The sequence below is a fragment of the Xenia sp. Carnegie-2017 genome, unplaced genomic scaffold (genome assembly GCF_021976095.1).
Source record: "Xenia sp. Carnegie-2017 unplaced genomic scaffold, XeniaSp_v1 HiC_scaffold_24, whole genome shotgun sequence".
NCBI classification, from domain to species: domain Eukaryota; kingdom Metazoa; phylum Cnidaria; class Anthozoa; order Malacalcyonacea; family Xeniidae; genus Xenia; species Xenia sp. Carnegie-2017.
In genome coordinates this window covers 10,070,301-10,086,315 of record NW_025813487.1, presented here as the reverse complement: position 1 = coordinate 10,086,315, position 16,015 = coordinate 10,070,301, and the positions used below count along the sequence as shown (strand labels likewise).

General features: G+C 35.8%; 2 protein-coding genes across 2 annotated transcripts; one reads left to right on the top strand and one right to left on the bottom strand.

Moving 5' to 3' along the window:
- Positions 1 to 895: 895 nt before the first annotated feature.
- Positions 896 to 10,310, top strand: LOC124450801 (cathepsin K-like). Its single transcript, XM_047001451.1, is given in 10 exon segments — positions 896 to 1,290; positions 2,176 to 2,348; positions 3,312 to 3,552; positions 4,058 to 4,259; positions 6,229 to 6,434; positions 6,897 to 6,988; positions 7,797 to 7,955; positions 8,614 to 8,652; positions 8,655 to 8,805; positions 9,887 to 10,310. Coding segments are annotated over 10 exon segments (1,809 nt in total). The 5' UTR covers positions 896 to 1,022; the 3' UTR covers positions 10,165 to 10,310.
- A 359-nt stretch (positions 10,311 to 10,669) lies between these two features.
- On the bottom strand, positions 10,670 to 15,305 carry LOC124450802. Its single transcript, XM_047001452.1, has 2 exons — positions 15,027 to 15,305; positions 10,670 to 11,475 (listed from the first exon to the last, which is right to left on the bottom strand). Exons 1-2 carry the CDS (start codon positions 15,097 to 15,099, stop codon positions 10,967 to 10,969), a joined length of 582 nt encoding a protein of 193 aa, XP_046857408.1. The 5' UTR covers positions 15,100 to 15,305; the 3' UTR covers positions 10,670 to 10,966.
- Between the last annotated feature and the right edge of the window lie 710 nt (positions 15,306 to 16,015).

The window sequence follows — 16,015 nt, the reverse complement described above, 5'->3', positions numbered from 1 at the left end:
GCAAAAGCTTTGTAATATCAAAGCGACATGAATTGAGTTATAACAGCCACATTTCAGTGTGGAATTATAGCTATTGATCACATAAACAGTGGGACTTTTCTTGAAACGCTCGTCTTGCATTTTAAATTATAGAATTTCTATACTGAGTGTCACGCATAAAACGGAACTCGCACAAATATTATCTGTGCATTAAATTAAATCTGGATAAGATAATTCTGTCTGCAATAGCTATTTCTTCCGCCAGGTTTGATTTAGTCACACGGTTGTCCATGTTTGCTGCAACTTAGAATATTTGTTGTAACTCAGTTCATGTCGCTTTCATTTTACAAAGGTTTTGTGTTATAATAAATTTAGAACAAACGTCAATGCATGGCTTGTTATGCTTTAATTAATACTGTACAAAAATCTATGAAATCCCATGTCATCTTCATTAAACTGTTGTGAATGCGAATTACATTATTGGCCGTGTTTATGCTTAAGACGGATAATACGTCTGGACGATTTATACGTCTAAGCTTTAAACTGTTCAGCATAAAGACTCGTCTTAACAGTCTTTAACTCGACTTAACTCAAAACTAAACGGAAAAATCAATTGATCGAGACGAGTTAACAACTTTAGTTCATCTGTCAAGACGAATTAAACGCTAAAGTCGTCTGGACGGTTAATTCGTCTTATGGCCGTCTGACGATTTAATATACGCAATAAAAAGATTCGTCTTAAGTCATCCAGACGTATTATCCGTCTTAGGCATAAAAACGGCCATTCTATCTAAATATTTCAGCGAAATGTAATTAAGTTTTGTGTGCTTCGTTTTTGGGAGGGACATTGTATATTCACGTATAAGTCATGTCACAAGCTTAATTTGGCGTTGGATGAAATGATTGCTTTCGCTCCCTCTACGGGTACCCGCCATGCTGAATTCTCGATTCGAGTAAATCTGCTTACTCGGGTTATAAACGGATATTTTGTGCGTAAAGTATTTATAACGACAACTTTTCATCGTTCATATTAACTCGGCTATATGTCTTTCATGTCGTCTGTTCACTATGTCCTATTGGTTGTGGTTTTGTCGGCGTTCGTTTTCCTTGTGACAAATCTGACTATGTCATTTCATACCGGTAAAGTTTTGAAGATCATTCGTCGCTTCATACACAGACATCCGAGGCCGTCTTTTCCGCAGAACTATCACAGCACTGGACTGCTGATGCTTCCTCACAGTGGGATAAGAGAACCCTTTGAAATATGGTTCAGCAAAGAACAGCAACGAAGCAGAGTGGATTTCTACTACGGTAAGTTTTTAATACTTGTGTATGTTGTGGCAATTACCTTCATTGCAACTTTTGTAGTCACAATTATAATTAAAAATACCAAACAATTAATCTAACTCCTATAAAGAAGCCTCAACATTCTTATTTTAGGAAAACATGCTCAGTGTATGCTTGCTTCTCAGCCAAAAGGACTAAGACTTTCTGTGTGAAATGCTGAAACTTTGTTTCGCTAAAAAATCGCAGGACGAATTAGCTAGATATTTTATCATTTAGACATGGTCCTTTTAATGTTGGTAGCCAGAAATTTTGGAATGCATTGAAGACTAAACTTACTCCCGAACTCGAATCATTGATCTTGAGAGAATATTCAAACTAACAGCGTCTTAACAAATAGATGTTAAGCAACGCATGTTTCCTACAATTAAAACGTAACGGTTCTATTAAAGCGTAATAACAAGCACCTCTACAGACTTTTCCACGACACTCCAGGTGATGCGTGTGCTTTAAAAATTGTGGTTGTTCGATATGGCAGGCAATTGTCTTTTCTTTCCTGTCTTTACATGTATGGTGCTCGGGTTGTTCCAAGCGACTTACTAAAAGTTGCAAAGTGTTTACTTCGCTGTGTAAAATTCTGCGTTCACGGTACAACTTGAAAACCAAACACAAAATCTTTAATCCAAAAACAATTTTGAAATTACAAATTTCAAGTTCTGATGAATTTTGTAATAAAGACAAATTATTAACTACTCCATTTCAACGCTTGTATTGATCTTGAATATCAAGAAAACGAGGTTTTTGTTTTCCGAATTTGTTTTCTTATGTATTGCGATACTGAAAGACGGGTGTTCTGTAATTCAAACAGAAATTTGTTGTATACTGTATAAAATGATTCTGTTGTACATTTAGGTACAGACAAGACCTACCAGCGTTCGGATCTCGGCGAGTTTGGGACATCTTTTAAAGTTGTTCCAATGTACAACGAACGAAGAGGAAATTTCAAAGGCTGTTGGTATAGGAATGGAACGAAAAGTGTGCCCATAGTACCTCAACCAATCATTCCTAATATCGAGGAGTTTGAGGTATTGGAATTTTTTTATGAAAAAACCTATAGAAGCCTTTTTGCTAAGTAATTTGTAAGTGGATAAGACATATAAGTTATGTTTTTTCTTTGGGATTTGGTAATCGAGCAGTGAAAATCTCTCAACTAAACTATGTCGGAAATACTTGGATAAATTAGTTTATTTATTTTGTGTTGACTGAAATCTCCATAAATGATAGTCTGATATCCACAAAAGCTGAGGAGCACATGGTGTTGCTAAGGGGTCTGAAATCCACTGGCTTTTGTATAATAATGTATAAATTCTCTACATTACCTGATAGAGGACAAGGAAAGTCGGTTCGGCTAAAATGTTGCAATTCTCTATGAAATGAAGATACTACGAATTTGGTCCCAAAACGCAGAGCTCTCCGGTTTTTTGGACACGCGTTCCTGACAAAGGAATGACCAATTACAAATCTACTCCCCACTAGAACACTCCCACTTCAAAGTTGCGTTCTACCAAAGTCCGAAGTTTTGATGAAATTTTTCTCTCATAGATTTAGGTATTTTCTGAATCTCCCATCCCCCCGCTCCACACTTTTTACGTTTAAAAAATGGAAAAGGTTTACTGCGAGACCGAAGGTTGAGACAATAACGCAAAACATAGAATCCTTTTCCCTCTAACATGCATTTATGATTGATTTTCGAATCCTCTCTGATTGATTTATTTTATTGAGCTCAGGATATTTTTGCACATGCTAATGCAATCTCAGCTATAGACTAACCAGCGCACATGTTGTAGTGTTGATATTTTATAAGTAAAACTAACACCTATCTACAAATTTGTGCTGGACTCGAAACTATAAGAAACTTGACTGATGAAATTTCATCCACAAACAGGTCTTGAGTTGTATGTAACAAATGCCTTACTTGTCTTTTTTGAAAAATCGACAACCAGAATAGCAAAACTTCTTGAAACCATATATGACTTTTTCTTGCTTAGTTCGTAGACATTGAAGTGCTGGACGGAATAGAAACGTCAAAATGGCGTCATGAGTACAAGACATATGATCTTAACAACATCTACACATTTTGGGTGACGAGGAGTTCGTCACCTCGTCCAGTCAAGTACGAAATGAAAGGTTACGACAGCCTCTTGGCGACTCATTATGATTATTATGTGTTGGAATACATCTCTTTTGAGCAGTGGGGATCAAATGCTTCAGTTTTTGAACTCGCTTCAGGTTTGTTATGATTTTTGTTCTATTTTTTCACTTTGTATCACTGAATTTTCGTTTCTTTAACCGTTCTACACTTTCTTTTCACTTCATTTCCTGTTTTCTTTTTTATTTTCATGATATTTTATTTTTCTTTCATCTTTTTCAATGTCCATCACCACGTATCTTTTCATTTCTTCATTAAGTCCATTTCTTAAAATCTCTGAGCATCTCTCCTTCCTCTTTTCTTACTTTACTGTTTACCTCAATCTTTCTTTTTTCATCTTCTCTGTAATGTTTACCGATCTATATCTTTTCATTTCTTCATTTCATAATAACTCTGATCAACTCTCCTTCATTTCTTTATATTTCATCTTCATTTGACCTTAGTCTTTCTTTCTTCATCTTCTCTCTAAAGTCCAGAACTCCGTATCATCTCGTTACTACTTTCTTACATGACCTCTCATCTTCAAGTCTTTGTTATATATTACTACGTCTTTCACTCTGATCTCTATGAAAATTTTACGTCAAGATGTATGGTGTCACAACTGGAGTCACAAGCTTATTTCCCATCTCATGACTAATCCAATGCAAGAGTTCGTGCTATCCCGTCACTTGGACAAAGACATGCATCTAGAACGGCTTTACTCCATATTTAGACGTCGTCATCAGAAATTTTATAAAGGAAGATATGAGAATGGCAGGAGGAAGCACATATTTCGTCACAATTTGAGGTCACTGGTGAAATAGTTGTTTAATTTAATGGCAATGCATCCTTTTTTAATAAAAAAACCAGCCAGGGTTTGAGGATTCGTACAAAGCATGAATGTCCTTTAATTAGAATCAAAAAGTTGAAGACCTTTAAAGTTCTTGAATTTTTCAAAATGTGCTTGCAAGATCTTAATTTGATCGAATTTTTGTAAACATGTCATTGCACTACTTTCTTTGCAAAAGTGGTGCTGAAATTGTATTTTAACCGTTTATAACCCCAAAAAGTAACTCGTGTGCTGAAGGGTTTTATATCAGAGGTTTGAAGTAATCTAACGACAACACAGTTGCAAGTCATATGAAAACACACCGTTTCTTCTCGATTCTCTAAAAAGTTCTTTCGTTTCAATTTTGATAATGTGTTTAATGATTTCTTACTTCAATTGTGCTTTGTGTGCGATTCAAGGTCTTCATCGTCCTTAAATTTTTCAAAATATTTCCTTTGAATTTCTTGAAAAGTGCCGTGGAATTTCATTACTATAACATTGTACAAATTATAATCCTTGACCACACGACAATTTCTCGAGATATAAAATAAAGAATATTCCGAAAACATATCTCGTAAACTCAAATTTAAGTCATAAACAGGACAATTTAACTGTAAAATTTGGTTTTATTTCAAAACCATCATCAGACAAATGATATAAAGTAAATGGTTTGAACCCGGGAGTATCGTTATATGTTTGTAAATGATGATCGTCCAGGTTAATAAAGTCCTGAGAAGGTACTGGAGATTGGTAATTTTGGGATCGCTAAAGGAGGGATCGCTAAGTGAATATCTATGTACATGACAACCATTTGTCAAATACACACCGAAAATTGTCTTACTATCTTTGTTTTCCTAACAAACGGCTTTTTATAGTTCGTACATAAAATAAAGAATATTCCGAAAAACGCATCTTGTAAATTCAAAGTAATGAACAAGACAATTTAACTGTAATATTTTATTTCAAAACCATCATCAGACAGAATGATATACTTCCAAGATGGCAGCTAGTTATAAAAATATTAAATACAGTGTAGAACTAGCCAGTGCCGGATCCAAGGTACTTCAAACTAAATTACAGCTCCTCATTCATAAATTCAAATTATATTTAGAAAAAAATATTGGTTTTTAATTTCTAAAGAATATAATTTTACCAATGGTTTGCCTCTATGGTGTTTAGAAATGTAAGTATACGCTAAAATGTGCTGCATTAATTTATTTTGAGGTACCATAAATCCGCCTCTGGAACTAGCTGCCAGCTTGTATAAGTATATCATTTGTTATATGTTTGTAAATGATGATCGTCCAGGTTAATAAAGTCCTGAGAAGGACTGTTTTTGATGTTGTTGACTGACGTTTCGACAACCTTAGCGGTAGTCATCTTCAGAGTCAAAATGACGATCATCATTTACAAACATATAACAAATGATATACTTATACAAGCTGGCAGCTAGTTCCAGAGGCGGATTTATGGTACCTCAAAATAAATTAATGCAGCACATTTTAGCGTATACTTACATTTCTAAACACCATAGAGGCAAACCATTGGTAAAATTATATTCTTTAGAAATTAAAAACCAATATTTTTTTCTAAATATAATTTGAATTTATGAATGAGGAGCTGTAATTTAGTTTGAAGTACCTTGGATCCGGCACTGGCTAGTTCTACACTGTATTTAATATTTTTATAACTAGCTGCTATCTTGGAAGTATATCATTCTGTCTGATGATGGTTTTGAAATAAAATATTACAGTTAAATTGTCTTGTTCATTACTTAAATTTGAGCTTACAAGATGCGTTTTTCGGAATATTCTTTATTTTATGTACGAACTATAAAAAGCCGTTTGTTAGGAAAACAAAGATAGTAAGACAATTTTCGGAGTGTATTTGACATGTACATAGATATTCACTTAGCGATCCTAGCGATCCTTTTGTCCTCTCAATTCAGATTTATCCATTCCACGAACCGCAAGAACTTGAACTTTAAGCTTTCGACGAATCACATGGCAGATGTCGATCACGTGGAGTACGTTCGCTACCATGGTTCCAAAGAGGAACATCGGTATTATAATCATCATAGCAACCAGAAAATGATGAACGATATAGCAGTGAACTTAACTGGAGTGCCTCTCTCTTTGGATTGGCGAGATTATGGTTAGTACATTGAATAGTTTACTTGGCTTGTGTATTTCTTTGAATTGGTTTTGTAATTCAAACATTTGTATGAATATAGTTTATTTGTCCTTCATGTGTGTTCACAGCCCCAACTTGATGAAATCTTCCTATGTTAGGGAATTTTATGAAATCACAAGAAAATTGAATACAAAGGTTAATAAAGGACATCTAATGAGATGAAAATGATATTCTTTATATAATTTATATCTGTCTTTCATGTGTGTTCAACCTGCAATATAGGAGAGTTTGATGTAATCACAAGAAAATTGAAGACAAAGACAAATGAAGGACAAAAATAATGAGATTATAACGATTTTTAATGTCATATGTCTTTAATAAACAAAACTTGAATTTATGACCAAGCAAAATGTGTTTCTCACATATGCTGCCATAAATCTATGCTCTGTGGTCTTAAATTTTATTACTTCTACAATCTCCAAGGTGCCGTTGGTCCCGTAACAAGTCAGGGAAATTGTGCGTCGTGTTATGCCTTGGTTGCTGCACAAACTATAGAGACTTCGCAATTTTTGAAGGTAATCAACCCCCGTTCAAAAAAATTAAATGAATCATGCTAATTGCTTTAAGTAACATACGCAGGGTTTCCCAAAAAAAGGGAACCCGTATTAATTGACTATTTATTCACAACAGTTTACTAAACTTGACAGTTTTGCAACTCTGGGATTTTGTAGGCTTTGTTTAGTACCAGTTAAGGCAAAACAAAGTACTGCGTACTTTGATTTTCAAATTTATTACCTAAAATCTTTGTGAAGTCAAAGCTATATTGACTGAGTTATAACATTGACAAAAACGTAATCCTATTTTCCATAAATTCCATCGAACAGGGACAAACCAGCGTGCAACTTGTGCGGATTCTGTTTTTTTGGGACACCCTGTACATTGAAGCGTTTTTATCCACTGAACTGAATATACACCTGTATGGCCAACCAGCGCACAAAACCAAACAGGAAGGGTAGTTTTTCGGAAAACATATCTATGCTCGCATGAAGCGAAATTTTAACTTCAGAAGCGTCATTGGATTTAATTAAATTTTATTGGGCTGTGCGTAAAAAGAAGTATACTAGCTAATAAGCCGACCTAATATTGTGGTATAAGGTAGCATTCCAGTTTATATATAGTTCAATGTTTATATGGTTGTCAGTGGAGGAGGTAGCTAAATATACATAAGCTTTCAGTTATGAAACGGCTGACCATTGGATGGTGAAGAACATTTAAGAACACACAATGTATTTAAGCCACGTGCATGTTGATTTGTGGTAAGATAAAAATAATTTATAAAAAACGGTTTATTAGGTCTAAAATCTACTTTCATTCCCTATTCAGACTGGAAACCTGACTACTTTAGCTTCGCAACAGATCTTGGACTGCTCGTGGGGATCTGGTAACGAGGGTTGTAAAGGTGGCTGGTATAGCAAAGCATTCAGTTGGGTCTATTTGCATTCCTTGCGTTCTGAACAAAATTACGGACGATATATGGCGCAAGTTAGTAGAACATTGATCAGGACAGGGGTTTGGGAAGCCGTGGGTGTCCGGGTGCCAGTGCACCCACAAAATTTTGAGTGTGGGTGTTCTATATAGGAAGGACACCCACAAATTTAGCTTCTGGCATGAAAATACATGACATGTTGCATGTTGAGTTTTTGCAAGCACACCGAATTTTTAAATTAACGGGCACCAGCAAGCTGGAAATTCAAATGATTTGAGCATTGCCGATGTATGCAAATCATATGTATGTAATTCATTTTGGATAACTTTTGTAATATATGCCGAAAAAGGAAAAAAAACTATGAAAAATAACTAATATGAAACGGTTTCATTACTATTCTAAGTTTCTCGCATTATCAAATTGTGAGCATGGAACACCCACAACTTTTGAAAGCTTCCAAAGCCTCTGGATTAGGAGCATGTTGTCTTGTGTAGAACACGTATTTTAGATTACGTACGTCATAGATCATGCGACTATTGTCTATGTAGAATATTTTGATCACGTGTGTCAGTGACCACGCGACTGTCGTTTATGTAGAAAGAAGCTTGGATGAAATGTCAGATTAAGTGGTGATTTATTTAACCACATGACTATATGGTTTTTGATAACAACCATCCTTCTCCCACAAAATCGTTAAAGTGTAGACAATTTCAGGAGGGTTCATGTCACTCCAATGGTAAAGCAAAAGTGGCGTAACCATTGATGGGTTTGCGTACGTGCCCAAAAGGAACAACACAGCTCTGAAAATTGCCCTCGCTAAATATGGCGCTGCTGCCGTTTCAGTTAATGCAAATCCCATGACGTTCAAGTTTTACGGCTGGGGAATCTATGACGATCCTCAATGTGGTAGGTTTTCATATAAATTATTTCGTGTTTGCTGATTGGGACGTATCTCTAGTATCTTAAAAATTATCCGAACGAGGGAGTTGAGAAGTGACAAGTCTCTTTGTGTTCGGACACCCGTAATCTTTGAAGTGGGAGTATCTTATAGGAAGGACGCTTACAAATTTAGTTTCTTTCTCTAATGGCGACGTATTGAATGTCAGTTTTTACAGCTGTAGGAAATTTTTAAATCAATAAGCAAACTCTTCAATTTGTATGCAGTTCAAAGACAACCCCATTAAAAATAACTAACATCAAGCTGCTTCGTCACAAGTTTATCGATCGCAAGTTACCAAATAGCTTGCATGGAACACCCGCAACTTTTAAAAGCTTCAAAAAGCCTTGCTGATTATCTCCATTAACAAAAACATGGCGAAGTCTTGCTTGAGAAGACAAGATATCATGCAACAACATTCGTGATTAGCCCAGTGCGCATTCAAGTTTCGAACTTTTTCCCATCATTCATGCCTACATTTTTTGTCTTGACGTTTTAATTAGCACTAAGACAATAACACCAAATCGACTTTGACGGCTGTGTTGACTGAAACTGAGTAAACCAAACGCCCAAAATTCCAGTAATAACCGTTCGCCATGATTAATTTGTGTGGAGTCTCTACGCTTGTAAACATAAAGTATTTACATGAAAACAGAAAAATGGTGCGATTAAATGCATGCCTTTTTAATGAAAGGTACAGCAACGTTCTTGGCCATCCATACTTTAACGACGCAGTTTCATTTGCTTTGGCAATTCCTCCCTTACGGCCTTTACCCTTACCCTTACTGCATCTACACTTACTCTTACTGCCTCTACCCACATCTTTACTGTCTCTAGCCCCCTTACTGCCTCTACCCCTAACAATACTGCATCTACCCTTACTCTGACTGCCTTTACCCATATCTTTTCTACTCCTGCCCCCTTACTGCCTTCCCCTCGCTCCCTACAGCTTCCCTCTAAACTGGTAATAATTCATCTTTGCAATACTCACCCTTTATATAGTAAATGACAGTTTTGCTCTTATTTACCTTTTGACATCTGTATGTATAGATGACAGTGACAACAGTCATACAGTTGTAGTCATTGGTTATGGTGTACAACGGGGTATACCTTACTGGTTAATCAAGAATTCGTGGTCTGAAAGCTGGGGCATAAAAGGTTACGCAAAGATAGCATGGGATCAAAACAGATGCGGTATAACGGAAAAACCGATAGTGGTGTTGACAAAACATAGGGCATTTCAACTACCGATGAACTTTAACAGCACTTTCGAACGGCATAAAAGGGAACGCAGTCATGCGTATGGTAATTCAATTCCGTATATTTAAAATAAGGCAATGTGTCGTTCAGGTCCTGGAAATCCTTGTAAATGGAAAAATTCTTGTATTTTGTCTCATCTAATTTTGCTTTAAATACCACAGCAACAATTGTCATAAAATCCGAAAGTCATAAAATTCGAAAGTTCATAAAAGGATCGCAAATGCGCTAGGAATTAATGAAAATCAACCTTAATGCTGATCAACACCTGACCTAAAAATCATATGAACCTATCTTCCAGATTTTACGATAAGTGAAAGTACATGCGATCAGGCCCATCAATTAAGTGCGCCATATCCCGCGGAATGCGAAGTCTATAACCCAAACAAAATCATTTCTATTTGCACAAGTGACCCCACGCTGACCTTAATAAAACAATTTCTCTTGGGAAATATTTATTAATTAATAAAAAAAAAATTTTGTTTGTTGAGACGCTGGACAAAACTCGCCGATTCTTTCGACTTTCAGGGATAACATGACATATGCTTCATAGAAGTTCTTGAATCGAACTAATACTTTCTTGAGATTAATGATTTTATATACTAAAAAAACAACAAGTTTTCTACAAACGTGGCTAGCCAATGCATCAATACAATGCTCGGCATAACAACAAAAACGAACTAAAATTCTTTAATTATTTACAAATCTGATGTCCTTACAGTTTTAAAATCAACAAAGTACCATATTCAATTTCAAACATTTATAACAAAAATTCATACCAATCACGTTCAATATCGCCGTATTACAAATCTATTATATACAAATACTCGACAGAGGCAACCCTCTTCATCAAAACGAATCCCTACGCGATCCTCAATTACCCCAACGGTTTCGCATCTTCACCTTGTATGCAAAGCAACACTTTTGCACAATGCCTTTCTTCGAGCGTTTGACACAATGGTTTGTTTCTCTGAAAATACGCTTGATTCTCTTCGATCGGAATCGGCCACGAAATGTATCACTCGATGTACTCTGATATTTTTGGCGAGTACTGGTGACCAAATTGAAAAACTGGAATCGGAAAAATCTCGGGATTAAGCAACTCATACCATGTTTTGCCATCAGTTCTCCGGCAGTGCAACACTTCCTACGCAAACGATGGTGATGATGCTTTCGAGATTTTTTCTTCAGCTTTTGAACAGTCGTCAAAACGCTCGGGTTTTGTTTCCCTCGTTTTCGGCTTGAAAACTTTATGTTGATAACCTTCCAGTCGCTACTTCCGCTGCTCGATGAAGACTTGTCCTCTTGTGAGCCAAATGTAATGGTCTCCTCCAGAACACGTGGTTTTGTGCTGTTGACATTGACGACCACTTTTTCAACAACTGTTAGAGGGAGTAATATTTTAGAACAGTGAACAACAAACATCAAGGTCAGATTAACAAAAGCATATCGTTATAATAAATTTATTTTCCCTGCATTTTTCTTTATGCTTAACCTTTCTTGTGATTACATCAAAATTCTCCAATATAGGAAGGTTTCATCAAGTTAAGGATAAACACACACGAAGGAGAGATAGACTAAAGAATATTGGTCATCTCATTTGTCCTTCCGTTTTTCTTTATGTTCATTTTTCTTGTGATTACATCAAACTGTCCTTTTTTGGAAGGTTTGTTCATTAAGTCTTGTTGAAAACACACGAAGGACAGATAAACCGAAGAAATCGTCATCATCTCATTATTTTCCCTAAATTTTGATTTCATAGCATCACCTCGCTTAAGTAGAACGACTCGTTCCAATCCCCCATATCAAGTAAGCAGGAGAGTGAAAATAAACAAGCAAAAAAATCACCAAAAGATCAAAAATATATTTAAAAACGAATACTGTGCTGGGTGTTGGGAAGCCAAGGGTGTCTGGCTGTCCTGACAACCGCTATTTTTGAAGTGCGGCTATCTTAAAGGAAGGACACACGCAAATATAACGTCATGCTTAAATGTTTACGATATTATACTACAATGGTCGTACAAATGTACTTAACTTCTTCAGTCAATGAGCAGACCTTTCACTTTAACATGATACAGTTAAATAAGAAAAACAACTGAAAATAACAAATGTCAAGCAGTTTCAGTACCAGAACAACTATTGTGCGTGATCATGTTACACGAATGAAACACCCAAAACTTTTAAAAGCCACCAAGTACGTCGTGTACCCTTTTAGGCCTAAGGGCAATATTCTTCACTAACTTTATGGTTTGATCTCATTCGAATGTCGTTTAGCAAAATGCTGGGTATCGGTCTTATTGCAAATACGATTCCCAAATGAGTCTTTTCCATTTCATTGCGTGTTAAAAATGTCCTATGAAATTCAGAACCGTGCATTTCTTGAAAGCTTTAGCTTTCCTATTGAACGAAAAATGTATCAAAAAGTCCCTTCCGTTACCGTTACAGTTTGATTGATGAAAGATAAAATACCTTGTAAGTTGATTAACTGTCAAAGACAATAAAATATATCAAATGAATGGTATAGAATTACAGCAATGTGCAAACGGCATTTTTCAGTGAAGTTTCTTATCAGTAAACGACGTTAAAACATGGTGTTTTGAATGAAAACAAAGTTATCTCGATAATTGCTGAAATGAATTTGCAAGACCAGACGAAGATGGCAGATAACGAAATTTGCATAACATTACCCATCTGGGAAGGTTCACAACATGTTATTTTCCAAATTGAAATATTATAGGAAGGAAGGAAATAGCTTGTCGTAATTACTTCACATAAAACACGTCTCACTTAATTGTTATACAGACGAACCGAAGCTTAAAACCTGCGAGAAATGGAAAAAGTTCGCCGCAGCCTTAACTTCGAGACAACTAATTAAGTCGTAAAAAGCTTATACTTACCAATACTGATTGTCTTAAAGTTTGAAACACGGTAAATATAAACTAGGTTTCATTTTGCTTCGAGCGTGTCTGTGTCAGAGGTCGAGCACATGTTGACACTTTAAAATGCAATATTGGTTTTTTATGTAATTGATATGAAATTCAATCGGAAAAGAGCCTTAAAAAGAACAGCTAAATTATCATAAAAACCGCAATGTTTAACGTCATAAGCGGGTTTATGATCTCACGGCTATTCCTCGAGAGATTTTGTACGAAACACATCGGGGAAAAACTTCAATTATTTGAAAGATTCGTCTGTCGTCCTTTTAGGGACTTTTACCGTCTCACAATAATAGCAGCGTTTAACATCTTGCTATGCGTTAATTATACATATTCACCTACGGTCATTCAATGTTACTTCTTGGCAGGTCGTTTGAACGCCTTTCCTGCATGCTTTTATAATTTATTGCCTTTATTTCCTTTTGAGACAAAAACATTCCGAACGTTAATTTAGTTATTTGATTGACACTTTCTGAACATTATATGTTTTCAAAGATAGAGCTATTTGTGCATGGGGGCTTGTCATTTTAGTAGAAACAAATGATTTATGGCAAACAAATAATAAGATTGTGACAACATCCTTTAGTCTAACTGTCCTACTCTTTATGTTTCATCGATGTGAAGTCTTGATGAAACCTTCCTGTATTGGAGAGTTTGATGTAAAATCACAAGAACACAAAGATAAATAAAGTGCAAATAATGAGCTGATAACAATAATCTATAGTCTATTTGTTCTTTATGAGTCACTTGAAGGTTTCACTTGACGAAACCTTCCTTTATAGAAGAGTTACATGTATTCACAAGACAACTAAGCACAAAGACAAGTTGAAGACGAAAAATAAGATGATAACGATGATGTTCAGTTCATCTATCTTTCATATATGTGTTCTCAACAAGACTTGATGAAACCTTCCTGTTAGGACAGTTTGATTTAATCACAAGAAAATTGAACAAAAGAAAAGTGGAAGAGAAATAATAAGACGAATAACGATTTTCGTCTTACAGTTATCAGGATGTTAAACCTTCTTTGGTCTACTAATCTTCCTCATGCAGAAATTCAATTTACTAGACCCAAAACAAAAAAGCCAATGAAGCTTGTCTGCATTTCCTTTACGTTTGTTTATGAACTGGCTTCCTTTGCGATAAGTACTTTTAGCAACGCATAATGACATGGCCTCGTTTACATTGATCAATAATCGCATACTCTATAAGTTTCCTAATCCAGATAAGAAACAAGATTTTGCTTGATTCGTACAAGAACAAAACCAGTACGTATAAGTGCCTTTCAAGGGACGTTAAAGTGGCTACGCAGGTGGGTTTTTCAAAGTTCCCATGTTCAAAAGGGCTTGAAATTAAAGACTTTACATTATATTGGTTTTCGTATGAACAATGGCGCCCGGTAAAACAGGCATTTCAAATCCTAAGACACAAATTTCAGTCCATACTTACTTAACCTATAGTTTATGGTTTGTAATTATATCGAGCTACAATTCTTGACTATGAACTAAGGTCGTTGGACAATGGTTCTTTAGAAATAACGTCTAAAATGATCATTCGAAAATCACTGGCAAAAAAGCACGCAATTTCAAAGTTCACGGCTTGCTTGTGTGTAAAATAAAACAATCCCAAGCTTGACTCGTGCATTCAAAATACACAAGTGAGCACGCGCTAGCCCAAATCCTGTGAAAATGCCCTTTGTTATTTTTAATATCAAACTCAGAAAATCTGTAAAGATATTTGTCGAGAGCTTTTAGGCCACAAGAACCATCGTTGGGTATCGATTCCACAACATTTACCCTTTATGCTATAGCACATCTATATGTTGGAACTCACATCGTCATCAGGATGCATAAATAACGGTTTCGTCATCTCCAGTGATTCGTTTAGGGTGCACGTGAGCTCCCAAGATAGAATAGTCTAATTTCAAATCATGTGGGCACCTTATTTAGGCTAAAAATCTAACGAGATGTGGGCGAGTAATGGTTATAGTTTTGTACCTTTGATTCGGCTTCCTTTGCTCAAGTTTATTCCGACAAACGCGAGAGCAATACAATAGAGAACGCGCCACATTATGCTTTGAAACTTTCCCGAATTCTTGAAGATTTTCACGTTGAAGTTTCTTTGTGCGTTAGGCTCGTTGATTATAATGTAGGATGTTTTCTGATCAAAGTTTAGCAGTCGGAGACCCCGCGTCTAATGCAACTTTGTTCGAGACGAGTTTGCTTATGTATATTGTCACTGCGTAGAATGCGTCACAAATTTAATAAAGAACCTTTATAGATTCTCGCTGTTGACAGGAATGTTGTTTTTACGAGCTTTGAAGCTCCGATTTCACATTTTTTCATACAAGCCGAAGTCGTATCCTATTACTTTATGAAAACAGATCAAATGCTCGATGTTTTGATTTGAAGGCGACGTCCCGAGGTTTGGTATTTAGGGGCGAAAACTTCACCTAAGCCAATTTCCTTTTCTCGAAAAATCCATTACGACATGCACGCAAGAATGAATGGTACTCTTTGTTTCATAATGCCGATATGTCTCATATCTTTGTTAATGTTACACATTAAAAATACCAAATCATTATCATGGGCGTAGAAATCTTTTGAGTTTAGGAAGTTATCAGTTTCAGTTTTCAGTTAGTATACCCTATGTCAAAAAGCATTATCTAGAAAATCCAAGCCAAGCTATCAGCTTGCACATGTTTATAATGTTCAAGTGTGGTTCAAGTTCAACAGATAAAAAATTCTTTCCTCGAGGGCCTTTCAGAATTCAGGATCAATGTCGTAATTTGCAAAAAAATTTTCAAAGAACACGCACTATCTTTGATTCTTTGCCAGAATCAAAAAGATATACTTAAACTTGGCTGCAACTGTTGTCAAGGTTAATAAAATTGCTGCTACGGGTGCTTGCTGACTTTTAAGAAAGTCAAACGACATTTTTTACTCTCTACTCTACACCAGGGGTGTAAGCCCTATGAAGGTATGAG